This window comes from Sycon ciliatum, chromosome 4 (assembly GCF_964019385.1).
Source record: "Sycon ciliatum chromosome 4, ocSycCili1.1, whole genome shotgun sequence".
Taxonomy (NCBI): Eukaryota; Metazoa; Porifera; class Calcarea; order Leucosolenida; family Sycettidae; genus Sycon; species Sycon ciliatum.
In genome coordinates this window covers 28,934,662-28,954,231 of record NC_088646.1, presented here as the reverse complement: position 1 = coordinate 28,954,231, position 19,570 = coordinate 28,934,662, and the positions used below count along the sequence as shown (strand labels likewise).

The window sequence follows — 19,570 nt, the reverse complement described above, 5'->3', positions numbered from 1 at the left end:
ACTCACTTTTTCTCGTTTTGCCAATATGTGACCCACTTTCGGTCAGTTTCCCACACGTGACACAAATTTTGGAGCAAAAAGGAGCAAAATATCGAGTTTACCACGCACACTGTGTGAACCGGGCGATGAAGGAGTGCCAATCGTCTTGGCTGGAACCCCCAAACATCCGCGGAACAACTCCCGGCCGAGCAAGTGGTGCCTGTCGAGGAGCTGGAGCCTGACCCGGAGCTTGAGCTGGTGCAGCGGGAGCAGCAGCAGCAGCAGCTTGAGGAGCCTGTGCCATTTTCAGTGTTGTGTATATAAGGATAACAAACAAACAAGTAAGACTTCGTAAGCAACACGGGATGCGTTTGAGGACTAAAGCCTACGCTAGTACAGCAACAGTTCAAATACGGCGAGCAGTGCAAGAAAAACTGACAACGAAGAGCTAGCTTAGGGGACAAGACTATGAATAGATCCAACAAAGCAAGCCTAGAAAATACTAGCACTACAAAAATGTAAATATCAATTGTAAATTGGCACGGAACAAAGTTACTCAGCTTGAGTTGAGACGAGAACGGCAACGGCAACGTTCACTGCACGGCGAGAGTCGGATGGTGCCAGCAATGAATAGTGCAATACATAGCCTTGTTGCGCGGGCCACGGCGTCCGCGAACTTGTCAGTGTCCACTGCCTTGAAAAGCCGTTCTTTCGTAACAGCCAAAGGTCTTACTCCTTTTATGAACTGATCCCGGAGCACCCTGTCCAGGTGGTCCAAGAATTTGCAATCTACGGCAGACCTTTTCAGTCTTGTCGTATAGCCCAGCACAGTCTCACCTTCTTGCTGCACGCACTTGTGAAATGCATGAGTGGCCGCGACGGCACTCACTGCTGGCTTGTAATATTCTCGCAGCAACTTTTCCATTTCCGCGTACTTCTTGTCGCTGGGTTTGTCAAGTAGACACAGGCTCTTTAGTGTCGATTAAACTGGACTTGAAAGCTATGAGACCAACACCGCCAGTTTCTTTTTATCTGCTGCAGTAATGGCCGCTGCATTGGCTTTGGCGGCGAGCTGACCAATGTCCAACGTTGGCCACGAAAAAATTGAAACCACTCAGCATACTCGTAAAAATCTCCGCCCTCAAAATTCTCCAGGCGTGAGACCTTTGCCATCTTTATCTTCGTCGCCAATTGTTATGTCCTCGGGACTCTATTCACACTCGGCATGCACTCATCAACCGCAAATACATTATCATTATCTGCAAAAACATCTCTGACACCACTTGCCTGCTGGCTGAGTCAGTGATGAGGCTGCATCGGCGGGCGAGCACCCATCCTTGGTGCCGGAGGGGCTGTAAGCCTCTGAGCTTGCGGCGATGGCGAGGTTACGGTAGCCGGGTTACCGTGGGGGCAGTGCCGAGCGATATGCCCCAGGTTATTACAGCTGAAGCATAGCGGCCCTGGGCCCGGATGACGTCTCTGGTTGCCACCCTCTTGCCGAAGCCCGGGGAATGGCGGACCACTGCGCTGCGCTACACTGCCGCTGTTGCAAGTGCTCCCCGATTTCCTTCTGATCGTAGCCCTTGCCTCAGCCAACCGTTTTCTCTGCTCATCTGTTGCCACCAGTGGCTCACGGGCATATGCCGTGGCCACTTCGAACCCCTCAACGTCTGCAATACGGAGATACTGCATGCGGTCGGCAATAAGACTCTTACCAGTCTCCACGGCCTCCTCGACCAGACGGTTGCCGTCACCCGCTTGCTGAATGCGCACGAATTGCTCGCGCAGCTTAACCAGCAGGTCCTGCTGGCCTTGAAGCGACGGCTTGCTCAGTGATGGTGGCAGCGGGGTTGCCGCAGTCCCTTGCGTCTCGCCCGTCTTTTCATGGAGCCTTGCCACTTGCTCCTGTAGGCGCAGCGCCCATGCAGGGGCGGTACTGTCCTGCACGTCCCTTGTTGCAGTTAATGCAGGTGGCAGCTCGGCTGCAGCAGACGACTCGTACGGCTGACCAGCAGCCGGTGATAGATATGGCTGACCAGCAGCGGACGACAAGTATTGCTGACCAGCAGCGGACGACAAATACGGCTGACTAGCAGCGGACGACAAATACGGCTGACCCGCAGCAGACGACAGATATGGCTGACCAGCAGCAGACAGATATGGCTGACCAGCATGCAGCAGACAGATATGGCTGACCGGCAGCAGACAGATATGGCTGACCAGCAGCAGACAACTCATACAACTGACCAGCAGCAGATGACGAATACAGCTGATCCGCGGCAGGCGACAAATATGACTGACCGGCAGCCACAGGCAAAGATGGCTGACTCGCAGCAATGAACAAATTTGGCTGACCAGCAGCAGACAAAATTGGCTGACCAGCAGCAGCAGCAGCAGCAGCAGACAAATTTGGCTGACCAGCAGCAGCAGACTGACCAGCAGTCACAGACAAATTTGGCTGACCAGCAGCGACAGACATGGATGGCTGACCAGCAGCAACAGACAAATTTGGCTGACCAGCAGCAACAGACAAATTTGGCTGACCAGCAGCGACAGACCTGGATGGCTGACCAGCAGCAACAGGCAAATTTGGCTGACCAGCAGCAACAGACAAATTTGGCTGACCAGCAGCAACAGACAAATTTGGCTGACCAGCAGCGACAGACATGGATGACGGACTCGCAGCAACAGACAAATTTGGCTGACCAGCAGCAATAGACATATTTGGCTGACCAGCAGCGACAGATACGGGTGGCTGATTCGCAGCAACAGACAAATTTGGCTGACCAGCAGCAGACGAAGGTGACTGACCAGCAGGCACGGACAAATTTGGCGGACCAGCCCCCAGAGACAAAGATGGCGGACCGACAGCACTGGATACGGATGGTGGACCCACCGCATTTGCCAAATTCGGCTGACCAGCAGCAGCACTCACAGACGGGTCACCGGCAACCACAGACATGTTTGGCTGACCTGCAGCAAGTGTCAGGGACGACGACTGACCAGCAGTACTAGACGATAATGACTGACCAGCAGCAACGGAAACCGGCAACACTAATCCATCCTGACCAGCAGGGATGGTGCTGGACAGACCAGCCGCCAGCAGTCGCTCTACCAAATCTCCCTTACGGCCGCTGACATCCAGCTGCCTTTCCTGCAGCAGGAGTCGCAATTCGGGGACAGTTCTCTTTGATAGCGAACTCTTGTCCATTTTGCAAAAACAAAGCCGATACTCCCAAAAACAAAGAACAAACTAAACGGAAGAAAGGCCACTGCGAAGTGACGGAAATGCGGTCAAGGACCGCATCTTGTCGGTACCACATTCTGTGGAATGAAATCCAAAATCGGAGCGATTTTGCAGCGTCTTAGCGCAAATTGTTTCGAGTTATCCACAAAGACACAAGCTTTCCAACTCTCTTCGGCCGTTGGAAAGCGTACCATCTTTATCTTCGTCGCCAATTGTTATGTCCTCGGGACTCTATTCACACTCGGCATGCATGGCCAGCCAAATAGCCAGGTTCTCCATTTTGCGGCGAGATGGTAGTGATGCAGAGAGCACGAGCTGGTGTTCGTCCTCCGGCACCTTGATCCGAGGCGGAGAGGGGGGTAGGAAACAGAGCCAACTCCATGCACTTCCCGCACAGCACCCTGATGTGCTGCAAGCAGAGTCGATCACCAAATCAAAGGACTCGACATTTGAACTACAGATAGGCACAGGACTAGGATTAATGCAGGAAGACTAGGATTATTCACACCAGGACTAGCACTAGCCACACCACTAGGAGAGGCGTGGGTACGTCGACAGCACTTGACACAGGGATAAGAGCGCTAGTAGGCACGCATATACTACGCACACCTATACCTGTCAGCGACGACTCCTCCACCCGGAGATCGGAAACGATGGTTGAGGCAGCTCCTGCATTAGCTGTTGGTTGTGAGTAAGATCGACCAGACACCAACAAGAATCAAAGTTTTTTTTAACTGTAGTCAAAACTGTAATGCTTTGTGAACCATTTCATTTCCCATAGCATGCAGCGCACACACACACACACACACACACACACACACACACACACACACACACACACACACACACACACACACATTGCGGCGGTGATGTGATGCGCAGAACCAGTGCTGGACTTGGTATCGACCTACCTTTAGAACTTAGTTCAAACTTCATTCTCCATAGGTATATTTGCTGCTCTAGCTTTGCAAACGGACCCCTTCAGAGTTTGAGGTAAATTTCAGATGTTTCTGTTGTCTTGTGTAATGCCATCTGATTCCACCACCGCACACAGCGATAGACGAACTCAAGGCCATGGTTCAAGTCGGTAGCAAGGCCAGCCGTGAAGTTGTCAGCAAGCAGGAGATCAATGGACTGATCAGTCTGGCAGCACAGTTGGCCTTTGAGGTAATCTTCATCTCGGTGTTTATATGCCTATACTGATGCACCTCATCTACTGGATCTTGATAACTCTGTGTGAATGTTTGGGCAGTATTTTGTGACTTCCTACATTTGGGGTGGGTGTTTGGCAAAGGGGTTCGTCAGTGGCCTTTCAAACATGAAGCGGGTTTGATTCCCAGTTTCAGCAAAGACTATTCCACCGCCAGGAGACCCATCTGGGATTGGGCAGCTGACTTTGGCGGGAGAGGCAACGAGGGGAGAGGAGATGAGCACCGCCCTGACTACATGTATGTCAAGCTCACTGAAACAAGAGGTTTCCAACACCCCCTGCCCCTAATGGTCAGAATCGACTATGGTTGACCTTTTGATACGGCTTGGGTGGAGAGTCGAGGATTAAAAATGAAAAAAAAGAGAAGGACCAAAGGTTTACTAGTTATCGCGAGGCAGCTAAGCATCATGTCGTTGAATGTCAGTATCACATCACTCAGTATTGTGCTAATTGTTGCACGTTCTGACTCACCGGTATCTTGCTCGTATTTCTTAGTGTTGGACACGAACAACGGATAACTAGTAAGCCTTTGGGCCTTCTCTTTTTTCATGTTGACCTTTTGGTCTGCCCTTTGCATTTCATCTACAAATAGACTCTCTTGAATTCGAACATCAATTTTCCAAGCCCCAAGCTCGGTGGGGACGAATGGGTCACCGGCCTTGTACAGTGGCACAACAGACACCAACTTATATGCAGAGGAAATAGTTCTAGTCTGCAGCGAGCTGCAGAACAGCACTGCAAGAAAATATGCCAAAGGTAGGCGCGCTGCTGTAACAGAGAGCCCGGCATGCCGTCACTACCTGTGGCTCTCCGCGCATCCAACTGCTCAAGGAGACATCGGACGTCAACAGGAGTCACCGGATCAAGTTTGGTCAAGGAGACAGGTCCAGCGGGACCATGTGGGTGCTGAGTTGTTCAGGACGGTTGGCATCGGTGACAATGGATTAGAAGGTGTCGCTCACCTCACTGATGTTGCAACTAGGATCTTGGCGGCGACATGAATGCCGAGTGACTGCAAATAGCCCAAGACTTCCTAGGGTTGGCAGCATTCTCTTCGCACTGACGGGAGACGTCACTTTTATCTTGCGCCAATATGCATTCTGAGCATTACTACGTGCTTGTTTGAACTCGGCATATAGTGTACCGGCTGTCCTCTCTTTCCACCAATGGTTGTGTAGCCGCCATTCATGTTGTTCGAGCTAGTGCAGCTCCCTGTCAGACCATGGAGGTATTGTCCTCTGTGAAGGCTTAGAATAGTTCAGCGGGACATACTTGTCCATAACGAACATAAACTTAGTGTGCCACTCTCTCCATTGATGACGCGGGTGGTATGTCGAGCTAGATATAGGCTCCCACAGCGCTGTGGTCACTAATGTCAGTAGGCATAAGCATTACTATGGACGCTAGGGCTGGGTTGGTCACGATGAATTTGACTTCAAGTGATTTGCAAAGGATCAGTATGGTGAAAAGTTTCAATTTTTGCAGAATAATCTAATTCGAAGCTTCAAATATTCTAGTTATACCGTTTTCGAATTAAAAAGGAGTCTACCTGTATTGCAAAACGTATGTGGAACTGATATGAATTGAATAATTACCTCCAGACGGACATAAGGTGTACAGCAAAAACCCGTGTTTGCCGGACCCTGTGCCAAGCGGAATCCTGTATTTGCCAGACAAATTGTCATGCACCAAAGTGCTGTGGATCGAATGTTCATCCCTGGATCAAGCGGAATCCTGTAATATCAGGACAGTTTCCGCTGCACCAAAGACGTTCGGTTAGGTTTTTACTGTATTGCTAGTTGGCAGTGATTGCCTGTAGGACATGCATGTTGGCGACTTAAATCTCATGATCTACTCTGTACATGTATTCATGGAGTTTTAGATCTTTGTAAACTTGTGAGTTCTGTTTACCATGCCCAGAAGCCAGACGGTTTTTGACCATAACCGTGCCCAATAATCTGGTTATATGTTTAAACTCTTTGCCATTGTTCTTTGCAGAAGAGCAATCGCGGAATTGCCATGCATGCATTGGAAGGCCTCATACAGTACTCTGCTGACGGCAGTCAAGTCCTAGTTGCTTTGAGGTATGATCATTTCCACACAGAATTTACTACACTTTATCTCCGGACAGCTAGCTGTTTCGACCTTGTTATGCTTCATCAACTCAAATTGACCGGCCGTGTGACTGGGGGGGGGGGGGGGGGTTAGAGGCTTCACTGCACTGATGTGTTAGAAGGGATATGGTGTTGTTGGTGTTCTTGTTCTTGTTCTTGGTGCTGGTGTTGTTACAAGAAAGTGCAGCTGAATCTCACTTGTCCACACGGCGGTCACCCGGAACCTCACTTATCCAAACTAGCGTTTACAACATGTTTGACCTCAGTCGTGGTGCCAATGAGGAGGCATGATGGACTGTGCAGAACCTTCTTGCATCGTTGTCTGTCATTCTGTACTGTGTCATGTACATTGGTTCCTTTGCAGGTGCTTGGTGCGGCTACGGTGTACGTTCTTGTCCGAGAGCAACATGTAAGGCTCGTGTTCACTTCTTGCTTATATAGTATCGTACTGTCTTGTATAAAGCCTGCCACGTACTGCCGGCTGTCTTAAATACAAGCCTGAATTTTAAAATTGCCCATTAGCCCTTAAGCCTGCTTGTGTAGTAGGCACTTCAGGCGGTTTTTTCAAAACCAGAAATACTCGTATTTCTTTCTTGTATCCGATTCAGATAGGTTTAGGAAGACTCCACAGAAAATTTGAAGCAAAAATAATAACTTGGCACAGAGATATAGCCATCCAAAGTCGGAGAATTGAATAACGGCAATTTCAGTATTTTGACGGCACCAGCAGCATATCAGAAATTGGTAGGACTTGCTTCAGTGTCTATAGTGGCAAAATACCAGGCTCGCCGGAAGCAGGTCAAAATAACCAGATGAATGCAGAAACAGCATGGTTTGGAAAAAACTTCGCATTTTTCATCCGTCCGGCAGCTCAGACGAAGATATCGGGTGTGGTCACCATGGCAACTCCATAGCAACTCCATCGCAACAGCATGAAAACAGTGCAGAGAAGCCTTTGGAAAAGCATAAGATGAGACTTTGAGGTAAGATAAAGTAACTACAATAATTCAGTGCCAGAACACATTGTTGCTATATGTACAGTACTGACATGGTGACGAATACGGAAGAACAATGACTCTGAATGAGCCGAAGACTGAGCAAACTAGAATTTTACCGCGTATTTGACGGAAAGAAATGACAAACTATTACATGTAGAACATCGTTTGCAAATGTTTGGGACTACTGAAACTTCAGCAACTCCAGCATGAGAGATTTTGTGCATAGAGTGTGTGCTGGATTCTTGGTATAATATCACCGTCAATGCTTTTCTTGGTCGCTGGAAGCCACCTGCTGATCAGCTGACGATTTGTTCCAAGCAGGCCGTTTTGATGTCAGCTCTCTTGGTCCAGTCGCCGAAGTATATACTGTCCTACTCGTCGCCTGCAGGAGAGGACGACTGCTCCGATGCGACTCCAATATAATTATAACACCTGGCAATATTTCTTCTTGCGCAGCCATGCGCATGGGCTCCGACGAACAAGGACTACTGCCGGGAGGACGCCTGTCGCGGCTCGCTTTCAATAACACCTCGCATTATTTCTTCTTGCGCAGCAATGCGCAAAGTGTTGGACAAACGAGGACAACTGATTCCGAAAGGAAATACGACGCTGAAGACGATGAGCTACATGGCAAATGCGTGCAATCAAGTGAAATGCCCGAAAAATCCTTGCCGATTTTACTCGAACTGTACGTGAGTTCAAAAAATTGCCGCATCATGACGTATGTGGGCTCAAACGAAAGCTGAGGGCCTCAGCTACACGCTGCGCCACACGAGAAGGGCCTGCGCAGCTTCCGTGCAGCTACAGATCGATCTATGCATGCGCCTTTCCGTGGTGCCACGCATGTACGCGATTCAGCGTTAGCACTTTTTGACAGGTCGTGTCACGTGACTGAAGTGCCTATGTGTAGGCATACTGCAAACAGCCGGTCTTATGTAGCGTTAGAAGCATGATTCCTAAAGAAGCCTTTGAAATTCTATGAGAAAATGCATTAGGTTTGAATCCAGCCCTGTAGAGGTCAGGCGATACAAGTCATCCTGTTCGTATCTATTCGGTGCCACCATGAGTCCACGGACTGACACAGACTTTCTGCACGCGTTTTCTCATTCAATGCATTTTCTCATTCAATGAATGAGAAAACGCGTGCAGAAAGTCTGTGTCAGTCCGTGGACTCATGGTGGCACCGAATAGATACGAACAGGATGACTTGCATCGCCTGACCTCTACAGGGCTGGATTCAAACCTAATGTGTACCAGTGTTCAGTACAAACACATAAGGCAATATTTTGCTAAAGCACTATAAATTCTCGTACAAAATCCGCAGGTTGAATGCATTTTTCTCATAGAATTTCAAAGGCTTCTTTAGGAATCATGCTTCTAATGCTACATAAGACCGGCTGTTTGCGTAGGTCTGGGTGCAGTTTTACTACAAGGAGAGGAAAATGGCACTTTGAATCTCATTCACCCCGAACACCAATGCTAACGATTCCCGTTCAATATTTGAATAGTTTCGTTCCGCAGATGAGAGAGTGCGTGAAGCGCATGCAATAGGATTCAAAGTGCCATTTTCCTCTCGTAGTAAAACTGCACCCAGACCTACGCCTGAAGCATCGGTTTGTAGAACGTGTTCTCGTTCTGGTAAATAGTGAGCCAAAACATCAGTAGAACACAGAGCCTCTTTCAAAGTGGTAAAGGCCTGTTGTTCGACATCTGTCCATTTCCAGGGAGAATCTCTCTTCAGAAGAACATACAATGGTGCCATTATCGTTGCAAACTTTGGAATGAATTTCCGGACTTAGTTTGCAGAGCCGATAAAAGATTGCAATTCATTTACCGAGGTAGGGGGTTTTGCTTGTACCATTGCATCAATTTTCGTCGGAGATGGTGCAATACCATTAGCGGTCAAGACATGACCAAGATACACAATTTTCTCTTGCATGAATTGTGCCTTGCTAGGTTTGATCCGCATACCCGACTCCTGTAATCGCTCAAGAACCCGTTCGAGTGTACGTCGATGTTCTTCATCATTACGCCCTGTGATTAGTATGTCATCTACGTACACAATGCAGCCCCCTATGTCCGCTAGTAATGCTTCCATAGTACGTTGAAACACCGAAACTGCAGAGTGTATGCCAAAAGGTAGTCGAGTATATTCGTACAATCCACGATGAGTATTGATTGTAGTGTAGACCCTCGAATTTTCATCAAGCTCTAACTGGTGATACGCTTGTGATAAATCGAGTGTGGTGAACTTCTGACCCCCACTTAAACTGGAACGAATTTCTTCAACAGTGGGTAAAGGATACCTCTCCATGTTAGCACTAATGGTGCGTGAGTAATCTGCACAAATCCTGATTGAGCCATCAGGTTTGCGCACCGGTACTGTAGGGGAAGCCCATTTGGAAAATTCCACTTTGCGGATAATACCCTCGGCTTCCAGCTTATCCAAGGATTCCTCATACTTGCGTTTAATTGCAAACGGTATGGTTCGGCATTTATTAAAAACTGGGTGGTCGTCGTTTACCCTCAACGTGACTCGTGTCGTGTTTAGTTTGCCCAACGAGTCGTCAAATAGTGTGGGATACTTGGCCATTATTTCGTCTCGCAAGACAGCACGCTCAATTGCCTCATCAATTTGTGATTTGACCTGGAAAATTTCTTTCCAGTCTAACTGGAACAATGCCAGCAGATCTCTGCCTAGGAGTGACGGCCCCTTGGTATCCACAACACGTAGCATAACATCGTGTGTTTGCCCATTAATTGATACCGTGAACTTCCGTTCGCCCAGACAGGGGATGGGTGACCCAGAAAACCCAATGAGCCAAACTGTGGCGGGTGCCAGAGACGTAATAGCGGAGCCCAATTTCTCGAAGTCAGACTTCGTGATTATCGTAACCGCACTTCCTGTGTCAATTTCTAAACGTGTAGATAACGGTGAATCATTGATGTTTGCCATTACAGTGTAGGGGGGATTGTGCCCATTCCCTGACCGAATCTTAAACATTGGTACATCCGAAACGATCTCACCTCTGGTTTCCTCTGATTCCGCCTCGTCACCCACATGGTTGACATGACCAGCACGCTTCCGTTTCGCGAGGCAGGCTCTCTCGAGATGTCCGGTCTTCTTACAGAAACGACATTCAGTGTTCCGATGCGGGCACTTGTTTGCCATGTGTAGATCCGAAGTGCACCTGAAACATTTCTTCATAGATGTACTTGAGTTAGTAGTAGTAGTACCTCGGCCGTATCGCTGGTCCGTCGTGCGGTTCGGCGCAGTACGATTTGGTGGGCTTCTCGTATGCAGCTTATTTACAGAGCTCGCCCCTGGAGTGAGTTGCCCGGCGTACGTGATGGCACTCTCCTCTCGCTCTGCGATCTGTACGACATTGGCAAACTTATTCGTATCTGCATCAGCGCTTGTCAAGATATTGCGCTTTATGTCCGAGCTGGCCAGGCCGGCAACAAACTGGTCCTATAGTGCTGGGTCTAAATGATCGCCAAACTGGCAAGGCCCTGCAGCTCGCTTGAGTCGGTTGCAAAAATCGACGATCCTCTCGCCCGCCTGATGTTGAACACACGATCGGAATTGATATGATGCAGTAGTTGCAGATCGACGAACTTTGTAGTAATCCCTTAGCAGAGCACAAACTTCGTCAAACGATTTGCCCGCATGGCTGGTTGGGAGGCAGAGACTCTTGAGGGTAGCGTAAACGTCTTTCGACAGGCTAGAAATCAGGTGGGCAAACATTTTCTTTTTTACCCGTTCCTTTTCCGCGTTCGAGGCACTGCAGGCAACAACTCCAATGTCGTTGGCCAGAAAATAGAAGGCGTTCTTGATACTCGGCAAAATCGCCACCCGTAAATGGTTCTATTGTGGCTCTTACAGTAGCCATATCGACATGTACTACCGTCTACAAACACTAAAATAGAGAAATTATGCAAACATCTTCGTCGCCATTTGTTGTGTCCTGATCCCCATGCACACAAGCATCCAGCTAGCACAAGTAGATTGGGGAAAAAGCCTTGAACAAGAGCATGCGCAGTGTGATCATGCTAGATCATGCCAGTGCTACGGAAGTAGGTATATTACTACTATGTACAGTACATATGAGTACCTATCTAACAAGAGTGCATATATAACAGTAATATTATGAACCATGCATGTGGCCCCGTGATTTGTGTTGTCGCTTCGGTGCAACAGTGAACTGCTGCATGCTTATGTCAGGTGTCCTTGTTGTGACTCTCCTGCATTCTAGGTCCGACCTGGCGTCTTTAGTCTTCTACATAAAGACAGGTAATCAGAATGTGGTGTGGCTGCGATAAGCATCGTGTGAACATTTCTATAGAAGTTGCCTTTGACCTGGAAATTGACTTACCAAACGCCAGCCATGTGTTTGCAATCAATCCAATGCAAAAATGTGGGATGAAACCGTCGGTGACTTGCCCTTCAACCGGAAATATACTAGAATTACAAGAAAGAAAGAAAAAAAACTTGGCCTTGCCCAGTTATCTAGGGTGTTTACCAAAGTGGGCTACATGTGCACCCGAGACCTGCCTGATGGTCAGCGTTGGAGTAAATTGATAAAGACCAGTCGATGAGCGTGGTATGACCATTATAATTATTGGTGTACTTCTTGAATGTCCATTGGGAGCATGCAGGCTTCGTTGCCCCTGTAAACTAATCATGAGACCTATTTCAACACTGAAATCTTTCCTGCTGTGTACTGTGCTAGCCCTGGAAAAGCTGCAAGCAATGTGCAGTGATCAGTCGTCTGAAGAAATACAGTCCGAAGTCACTTGGTTCATGAAGATGGGTAAGGACAGGGCATAGCTGGCAATATGTGACACATTTTCTTTTGGACGTTCTCACTTTCGTAGCAAAACACTGCTTTGCTTGGCAGGGTTGTGATTAGCCAAGTGCATAGCTCCCGCAGGTTGCCCAACTTGCAGTGGCTGGACATCTCCTGCTGCTTGCCCGGGGCTGTAGCGTGGCTTCGGTGGCGGCTCTTTGACAGGAATAGATGCAAGTTGACGGATGAGTTCTGTTATGTCCCACCCCTGTCTTACTTGACATGCACAGTACCAACGTTCTGCATTTCTATCTTTAGTGCAGACATCAACCTACCATCCTTGCCCACTGCAAATCTAGCGACATTTGTAAGATTTTCCATTCTTACATTAGTTCCATTCCTGTGTTTTCTCCTCCAAAATCTTAAACTTCGTTATTGCACTGTCTTATATAAAAGCTGGTCTCAAATAGAAGCCTGATTTTCAAGATGCACTGTCGACACCTAAGGCCGCATTCACACTACTTGGAAAAGTGCGTTATAGACCATTTTTTCAGGCCATTCTCCTTGGCAACCTAGGTAATTTGGCGCGAAAGTATAAAAGTTACCTGAAAGGTTTCTGCAACTCCGGTACCCGTGTACAAGGCAACTTTTTCTTTCAAGCAGAAGTCGACAGCATAAAACTGTATTTTTCTTCCACTGGTTTCAGAGTATATTTCAAAATGCCGAAGGTTCTGTTCACCGGCGATCTGGAGTGTCGGCTCATTGAGCTCTGGGGCGAATACCAGCGAACGAAAAGTGGCACTATGATGAAGCGATCTGTCGCAGAGCGTCAGATCGCATCCAAACTCAATGATTACGTCCAGCACCTCGGCATCAAGGCTGTCGTGTTCACGGCGGTGAGTGTGCACATCAAGGTGGATAATTTGAAAACGAAGGCCCGCGATCACTGCAAGAGATACATGTATAGGAACAAAAGAAGGAGAAATGGCAAGGGCTGCGGCAACTCTCCGCCGACGTCTGTCACGGGCATGGCGATCCATGTCAGCAAAGAAGGATTTCCTTGCAATATCACCACGGCAAATTGAGAACGATCAACGAAAATTTGATGTGTACTAGTATTCAGATCGCCAGAAAATGTGGAGTTGAAATATTATGACACACTCGTTAGGGCGAACGTAAAAAAGTGCATCACGTGACACGCATCGCATATCGTGTGTGAACAGATTTTTTTCAAGTCGCCATCAACATACTTTTGCAGACAGTTGCTTTTGCGTAGTGTGAATGCGCCCTAAGCCTGGTTTTAGTGTTGACATACATAGAAATACCTGGTTTGAACACAAGCCCGAATTGAATAGAAGCCTAGCACTGACAGCGGACCGTATACGCGACATTACAGTACTTGTTCTCCTCTTTAACCGAAAGAGTGTAAGTGTAAATTGGGGGTTCCCGGACTACCTGCTTTGTCATACATGTAGAAGGTCGAAGATTTTGTATTCCATTTTAGTAAACTGGTCCTACTTTAGGGCGGAGACCTGTTTGATGCTATTGGGACAGGGCATCGTATACGAACCTTCATATAAATAGATTCCAAGATGTTCACTGTGCTGTGAATGAGCAGTCCATAATTGATGAGCATCCTTTCTCTGCATTTTGTCACAGTTTAATCGGCTCTGTTCTTGTGCTTTTGTTTGCCTCACTGCGACAGCGTGGAACATAACTCTGCAATGCGTTGATGCTGTTGAGGAATTGCATTCCTTCTTCATCCTCTGCTACAAGGTGAGTGGTGCGTTGAAATTCAATGATAGCTTGCATTGACCCTGGTCATACCGGTAGAGATATTGGAATCTCCGGCATTCTAGTATCTCAGCATGACTTCTGGTGTCCTATCAGTAGGGTGGTGTGCAAGCTATCATTAAAACAGAGGTTTGGGGAATGGCCACTTGGTAACAGTCCTTCACGATCAGAGCAAGTAAGAGCAGCTGGAAAGAGTGCTCTCCACACCAGATTGCAGAGCGGTATAAACATAGGAGAGATGAAAAGCGATCTCTACTATAACATTAAGCTTCACGCACTGAGCTAGCATGTGGTTGCTTCTAACAGTCCGTATAGTGTAAAGTAGGGCTGAAACAATTATACCGATAACTCGCATATCGATCGTTAAGAGTGCGATCGATAATCATTAGTGTTCAAAACGAGTACTAAAGATTTTTTATGCATGCATATCAGTGACAGTATTCTAGCCCTTGCACTCCATCCGATAGTGGAATACGAGTGCAATCATGTACTTCCAAGACTTTCAAGGGCAGTAAAATTGACTTGTGGCTTTGAAAGAGATTGGGAGAGAAAACTTTGTCTTTTCGGTTTATTTGTGGGAGAAGTTGGAGATGAGAGCAGTTGCCAGAGGGTGATGACAAGATTCTTCGCTCTAGAAACAACATGAAATTCTCTACTTGAGTAGTTCATGCTGATAAAACCAGCCAGATATCTACAGATGTCAACAGGTGCGGTGCCACAAATTTCTAGCGTAGCAAAGGCATCATAAAATTTCTTTATCAACTGGTGGTTGATAGAGCCAACAAGAATCGATAAAACCCATATATCGATCGTTAATGATACTGGTTGATCGTTAGGAGTTATTGAATGATCGTTCAGCCCTAGCACTGTAAAGCTCTCTACGGTTTTGATACTGTATCATAGCAGTCACCAAAAAGTGTCATGCTGCAGTTTAGGTGTCAACTTGTCCTGTTCCGTAACGAAAGAATTACGCTGGGTGACTTGCTTGGTGGGTGGCTGCCGGGATATCTGTATCAGGCCCGCCGGAACCGGTCCGGTTGGTCAGGTTACTACCGGACCAACCTTATGGGCCATCAACACGTGTTCACTACTGTGAAAGGCATGTGTACCTACCATATCATACACAACGTATGAAAGGCCATGTTACTGCCGGACCAATCAAGAACTGCTTCCGGCGGTCTTGTGTATAATTGTGCAGTTGCTATCTGCTGATAAGAGAAAGAAAGAAAGAATCCGTATGACTGTGCAGTTCAAGTGCTATCTGTTGGTATCAGTGTATGACTTTGCTTGTTTGTCTCACAGTTCACCCTTCTTCTTCCCAGTGACAACACGTTGCTGGTGCGGCAGAAGACCTGCTTGCTGATGGCAGCAGCAGCATCCCTGCAACTGGCCCGGGAGAGCTCTGACAAGGAAACCAAGGTACACATTGTCTCATGATACAATAGGCACACAGCAACAGTATAACCAAATCTCTCTTTGCTTTTGCTTGGAGTTTCATGTTAATACACCCATCAGACAGCAATTTTTTACAGGAAACTTCGAGAGTACCAGCAAAGAGAGTACCAGCAAAAAGAGACTTGGTTGTACCATTGCTGCATGCCTATGATATTGCTCCACTGGATATTGAGCACTCTATGCATTGACACCTGTCTAGTCTCATGATCCCAGTACCTTAATGTGTGGATGTGCACGTAGTGTTATTGACTTAATGTGCATGTGTATACCTATTTTTGGGAGTCTTCCCCGGCAGCTCCTTTGGGTACGTTGCTGGTACTTTCTCTCTCAAGTAGTGCCATTCCCAAAGGTATTGAAGAGACCATGATTGCTTGAGAATATGCCTTTGTCAGGTGAGCTGTATGGTTGCATTGTCTTGCTCGTACAAGTGAATTTGCCAGTATCTAGGCCGTTTTAGCGCTTGTGATATACTACCCCCATGGCCTATGCATGCATGTTTTTGCAACGTTGTGCCCATCTCTGTTCTTGGTGCTGTAGGAAGGACATCTGGTGACAACCCTGGAGCACATCAAAGAGTGCCAGCGTGCATGTGATCTGCTAACAAAGAGACAAATTGCTCGTAAGTTGTAGCATGTTAGAAGCATACTACCCAGTCTTATTGGTAGTCGAAATTGCCTGCTTTCATGTAGCCTAAGCTTTCCACCATGCCACATTGTCGGCCTGCTTGGAAGACACACTTCGAATAAAAAGAGGAAAGACTATATTATAAGGGGCCATCCGTAATTATCGACCTTTTACAAGCAATGAAAAATTTCCATTTGTGGGTGGGCAAGGAGAGTTTCGTGTTTAAAAATATTGATAGCTGAAACATCAGAAAGGAAAAGGACATATGGAAACGAGTTAAGAGTAACTCTCCACCACTGTAACTAGATACTATATACAGTCAGAAAGTGCAACAACTAGGCACAAAACTGACAGAGTACTGAGACATTCGACGTCCTGACACCTAGCTTCAACACATCTCCGTAGCGCTAACCGACAGCCTTCCAACTTGGAAGGTTCAAGGTTATGGAAAAACCAAAGAGGGGAAGGCAAGCGCAACGGAAACGAGCACAAGCTACAGACCCAACGGAACAAAGAATGTCGATTGTCACTGGACGATGACGAGACCAGTAGGCGATTTGACAAAGCGGTCTAACTACAATTCGAAGCAGCAAAGCAGCACACCACCCAACTTAGGTGGGTCAAAAATATCAAAGATAAGTTAAGAAGGGGGAAGCTTTGCGAGAACGAATTGTACAAGCCGAAATCTAAACTCCTACAGTACTCCTCATGCATGACATTGTGATGGACTAGTTGACTACAAAACAAGTTGTTTCACACGACGTACGTTTCACCGTATGGTTCGTGACGGCTCATCTTAACTCGTTTCCATATGTCCTTTTCCTTTCTACTTTTATTATTGGCTCAATACCCGAGTTTCAAGCTGAAACATCAATCAATTTTAACAGAGGTTCTGCAAAACTAAAATTCGACCGAAGTTTACGTTAGGCCTTGCAAAAATGTGTACGAATTTTCGCACGAACTTTGTGTTCTGCACATTTTCGTGGTTTGCACGCGCCAAGTGCATGTACGCCATGACCCGATCTCACGTAATTTCCTACGAAAGTTCATTTCGCGTTCCCTGCAAGTTTCGCGTCCAAAGTTGCGAAAGTTCGTGCGAAATTCTCATGTCATGACATAGAGCGAAAGTTTTGTGCGCATTTCCGTTTTGCAGAACCTCTCTATTATGAAAAGAGAGAGAGAGAGAGAGAGAGAGAGAGAGAGTTTGAGAGAACGAGTGCAAGCTAAAGGGCATGGGTAGCTATGGCAAATATGGGCGTGCAGGTAGCTACCGAGGCCGATGGAACAAAAGGTGAGTCTGTGAGGGTAAGTACGGGGTGCATGCAGGCCAGCTTGGAAAAGGTTGTAGGAGGCAATATACGTGAGGAGGTACCTAACATAAGTAAACTCTTTTGTCCCTTGAAAATCATCGATAATGCTGGGTGGCCCCTGAAGAGGACAGTGAACATGTTACAGGTTTATATAGAGGCCTTGCTTGATAGTTTAACATGTTACAGGTTACATTTACACGTTCTCAGTTTACAATGCTGAAGCACAATCAGCAGCCTCCAGCACAGCCGGACCAGAAGAACATGACCCGTGCCACAATCTAGAGGTATCTGTGAGCTCAACCGTAGAAGTCAGTAGCCATCAGCCAATGTTGATGGGTGCGGTGCTTATGGATATCTTTCTTGAAGGTGTGGAGATGCTTAAAGCTGAGTGTTGCCCTTACTATTTCTCTCAGCAAGCTGTTCCATTCCGAAACGAGAGAAAATGGGAGCGAGAAGCATAAGCTGGTGCTTTCCTATCCAGGACTTGCTGCAGCTGCAAATGATGCCGCTGGCCAGTAGGGGGTTGGCTCTGGGTGCGCCGAGCTTCTGGGCGGTTGTCCAGAAGGGGAATCATGGCAGTCCTGGAATGCACTGAAGCTTGTATAGGTAGACCAGCCAAGATACAGTCTGGCGGTGGCACAGGCTTTGAAGAAGGGCACCAGGGCCAATAATGGCCATAGCACGCTTCTGCACTCGGTCGAGTCGGGCCAGGTGGCTGGATGCAGCTTCCATTCACACACGGGGAGCATATTCAAGAACCGGCCGGACAAATCGCTTGTATACACGAAGCCGGCCATGGTAGTCCAGAACATGGCAAGCGCGACGGAGAACCCCCAGTCTCTGGCAGCCACGTATTGAAGTTGAGTGCAGGTGATCCCGGAATGAGAGCTTGGAGTCGAATGTAACTAAAAAAAGCTTGATATTATTGGCCTCTGGAACCGTAATGCCTCGAAACTTGATGTCAGGGACAGAAAGGCGGGTGGTTTTTGTGGTCATCAGCAGCTGTTTTGATTTAGAGGGTTCGAGTCTGATGCACCGGCGTTCTCCCCCGTCTTCAAGACGCTTGAGGCTGGATTGCAATGCGGCAGTCCTTCTCATGATCAATTAGATACCGTGAAATACGATTCGTCGGGTTCCAACATGATGTGGAGTAACAGCGAGCCGTCCGCTTCCGATAAATCGACAAAGTCGGCAACGCCTCCCTGTGTAGGAGTTGCATTATTATGAACCCCAAGATGGGCAGTTAGTTACATTTTTCTCTCCTTGCATGTTTCGTATTTGCATGTTATTACTCTGTCCGTGAGTCGCTCGTGAATCATGTATGAGTCGTGTATGGCTAAACCCGTATTTCTCCACTTTACCCGTATAACTGTCTGCTGCGAACTGTGATTGGCCGCTTATACTAATGTTCCAGAAGGTTCTACTTCCTCCGCGTCATTAAAATTGTCGCTTCGCACATCGCAATATTTGTGACTTGGCTTGTCTTAGTCAGACTGTCGGAATTGCTGTTTTCTGTGTTCGAACACTGGTGTGACCCTTCCTGCGCAATGTCTACTTGTCACTGAAGCCGTGGTGGTCTCGAACTTTGTCGGAGCTCTCTTCCGCACCAAGCAAATTCATCGCGCTCCGCACTATTCCGCCCCAGAGCGCATTTCGTTTTCTGGAGTTCGTGCCGTCCCACATCGTTCGCGTGGGCATTTGTCAAGACTGCAAGCTCGGGTATAAGAATCCTGGTATCTCTCCTGAATACGAACTGCTGAAGTTGGCGATGGCAAGAACAAAGTGGTCTCAAATTCCTAAAATGCGCTACTTGTGGCGCATGTTGCTGCGAAGGTAGCAGGTCTGAAAACACCAACAAAATCAGCGAAGCGCTTGCCAAGGAAAGAAGGTGCGGAACTGCTTACCCTGTCCCGCTGGAAGGTCGTTACAGTGTACTTGAAAAAGGCTAGCTTGCCCTCATCGCCTGGCACCTGGAGGCATGGATCGCCTGAAAACGAAGTTTCTTGACCTGAATTTGAACGCGCGTCTTGTTCAGCGTCTTGTTGAGTG

General features: G+C 47.5%; 1 protein-coding gene across 1 annotated transcript in view; it reads left to right on the top strand.

The window, feature by feature from the left end:
- The window catches only part of LOC135815501 (testis-expressed protein 11-like), a 71,857-nt gene that overhangs the window by 35,990 nt on the left and 16,297 nt on the right, over nucleotides 1-19,570 (top strand). The window contains exons 21-28 of the mRNA XM_065328809.1: nucleotides 4,281-4,393; nucleotides 6,435-6,520; nucleotides 6,915-6,959; nucleotides 11,805-11,842; nucleotides 12,282-12,362; nucleotides 14,044-14,114; nucleotides 15,435-15,551; nucleotides 16,125-16,206. Of these exons, the coding sequence (XP_065184881.1) occupies nucleotides 4,281-4,393; nucleotides 6,435-6,520; nucleotides 6,915-6,959; nucleotides 11,805-11,842; nucleotides 12,282-12,362; nucleotides 14,044-14,114; nucleotides 15,435-15,551; nucleotides 16,125-16,206 (633 nt within the window). The remainder of the gene's footprint in view (nucleotides 1-4,280; nucleotides 4,394-6,434; nucleotides 6,521-6,914; nucleotides 6,960-11,804; nucleotides 11,843-12,281; nucleotides 12,363-14,043; nucleotides 14,115-15,434; nucleotides 15,552-16,124; nucleotides 16,207-19,570) is intronic.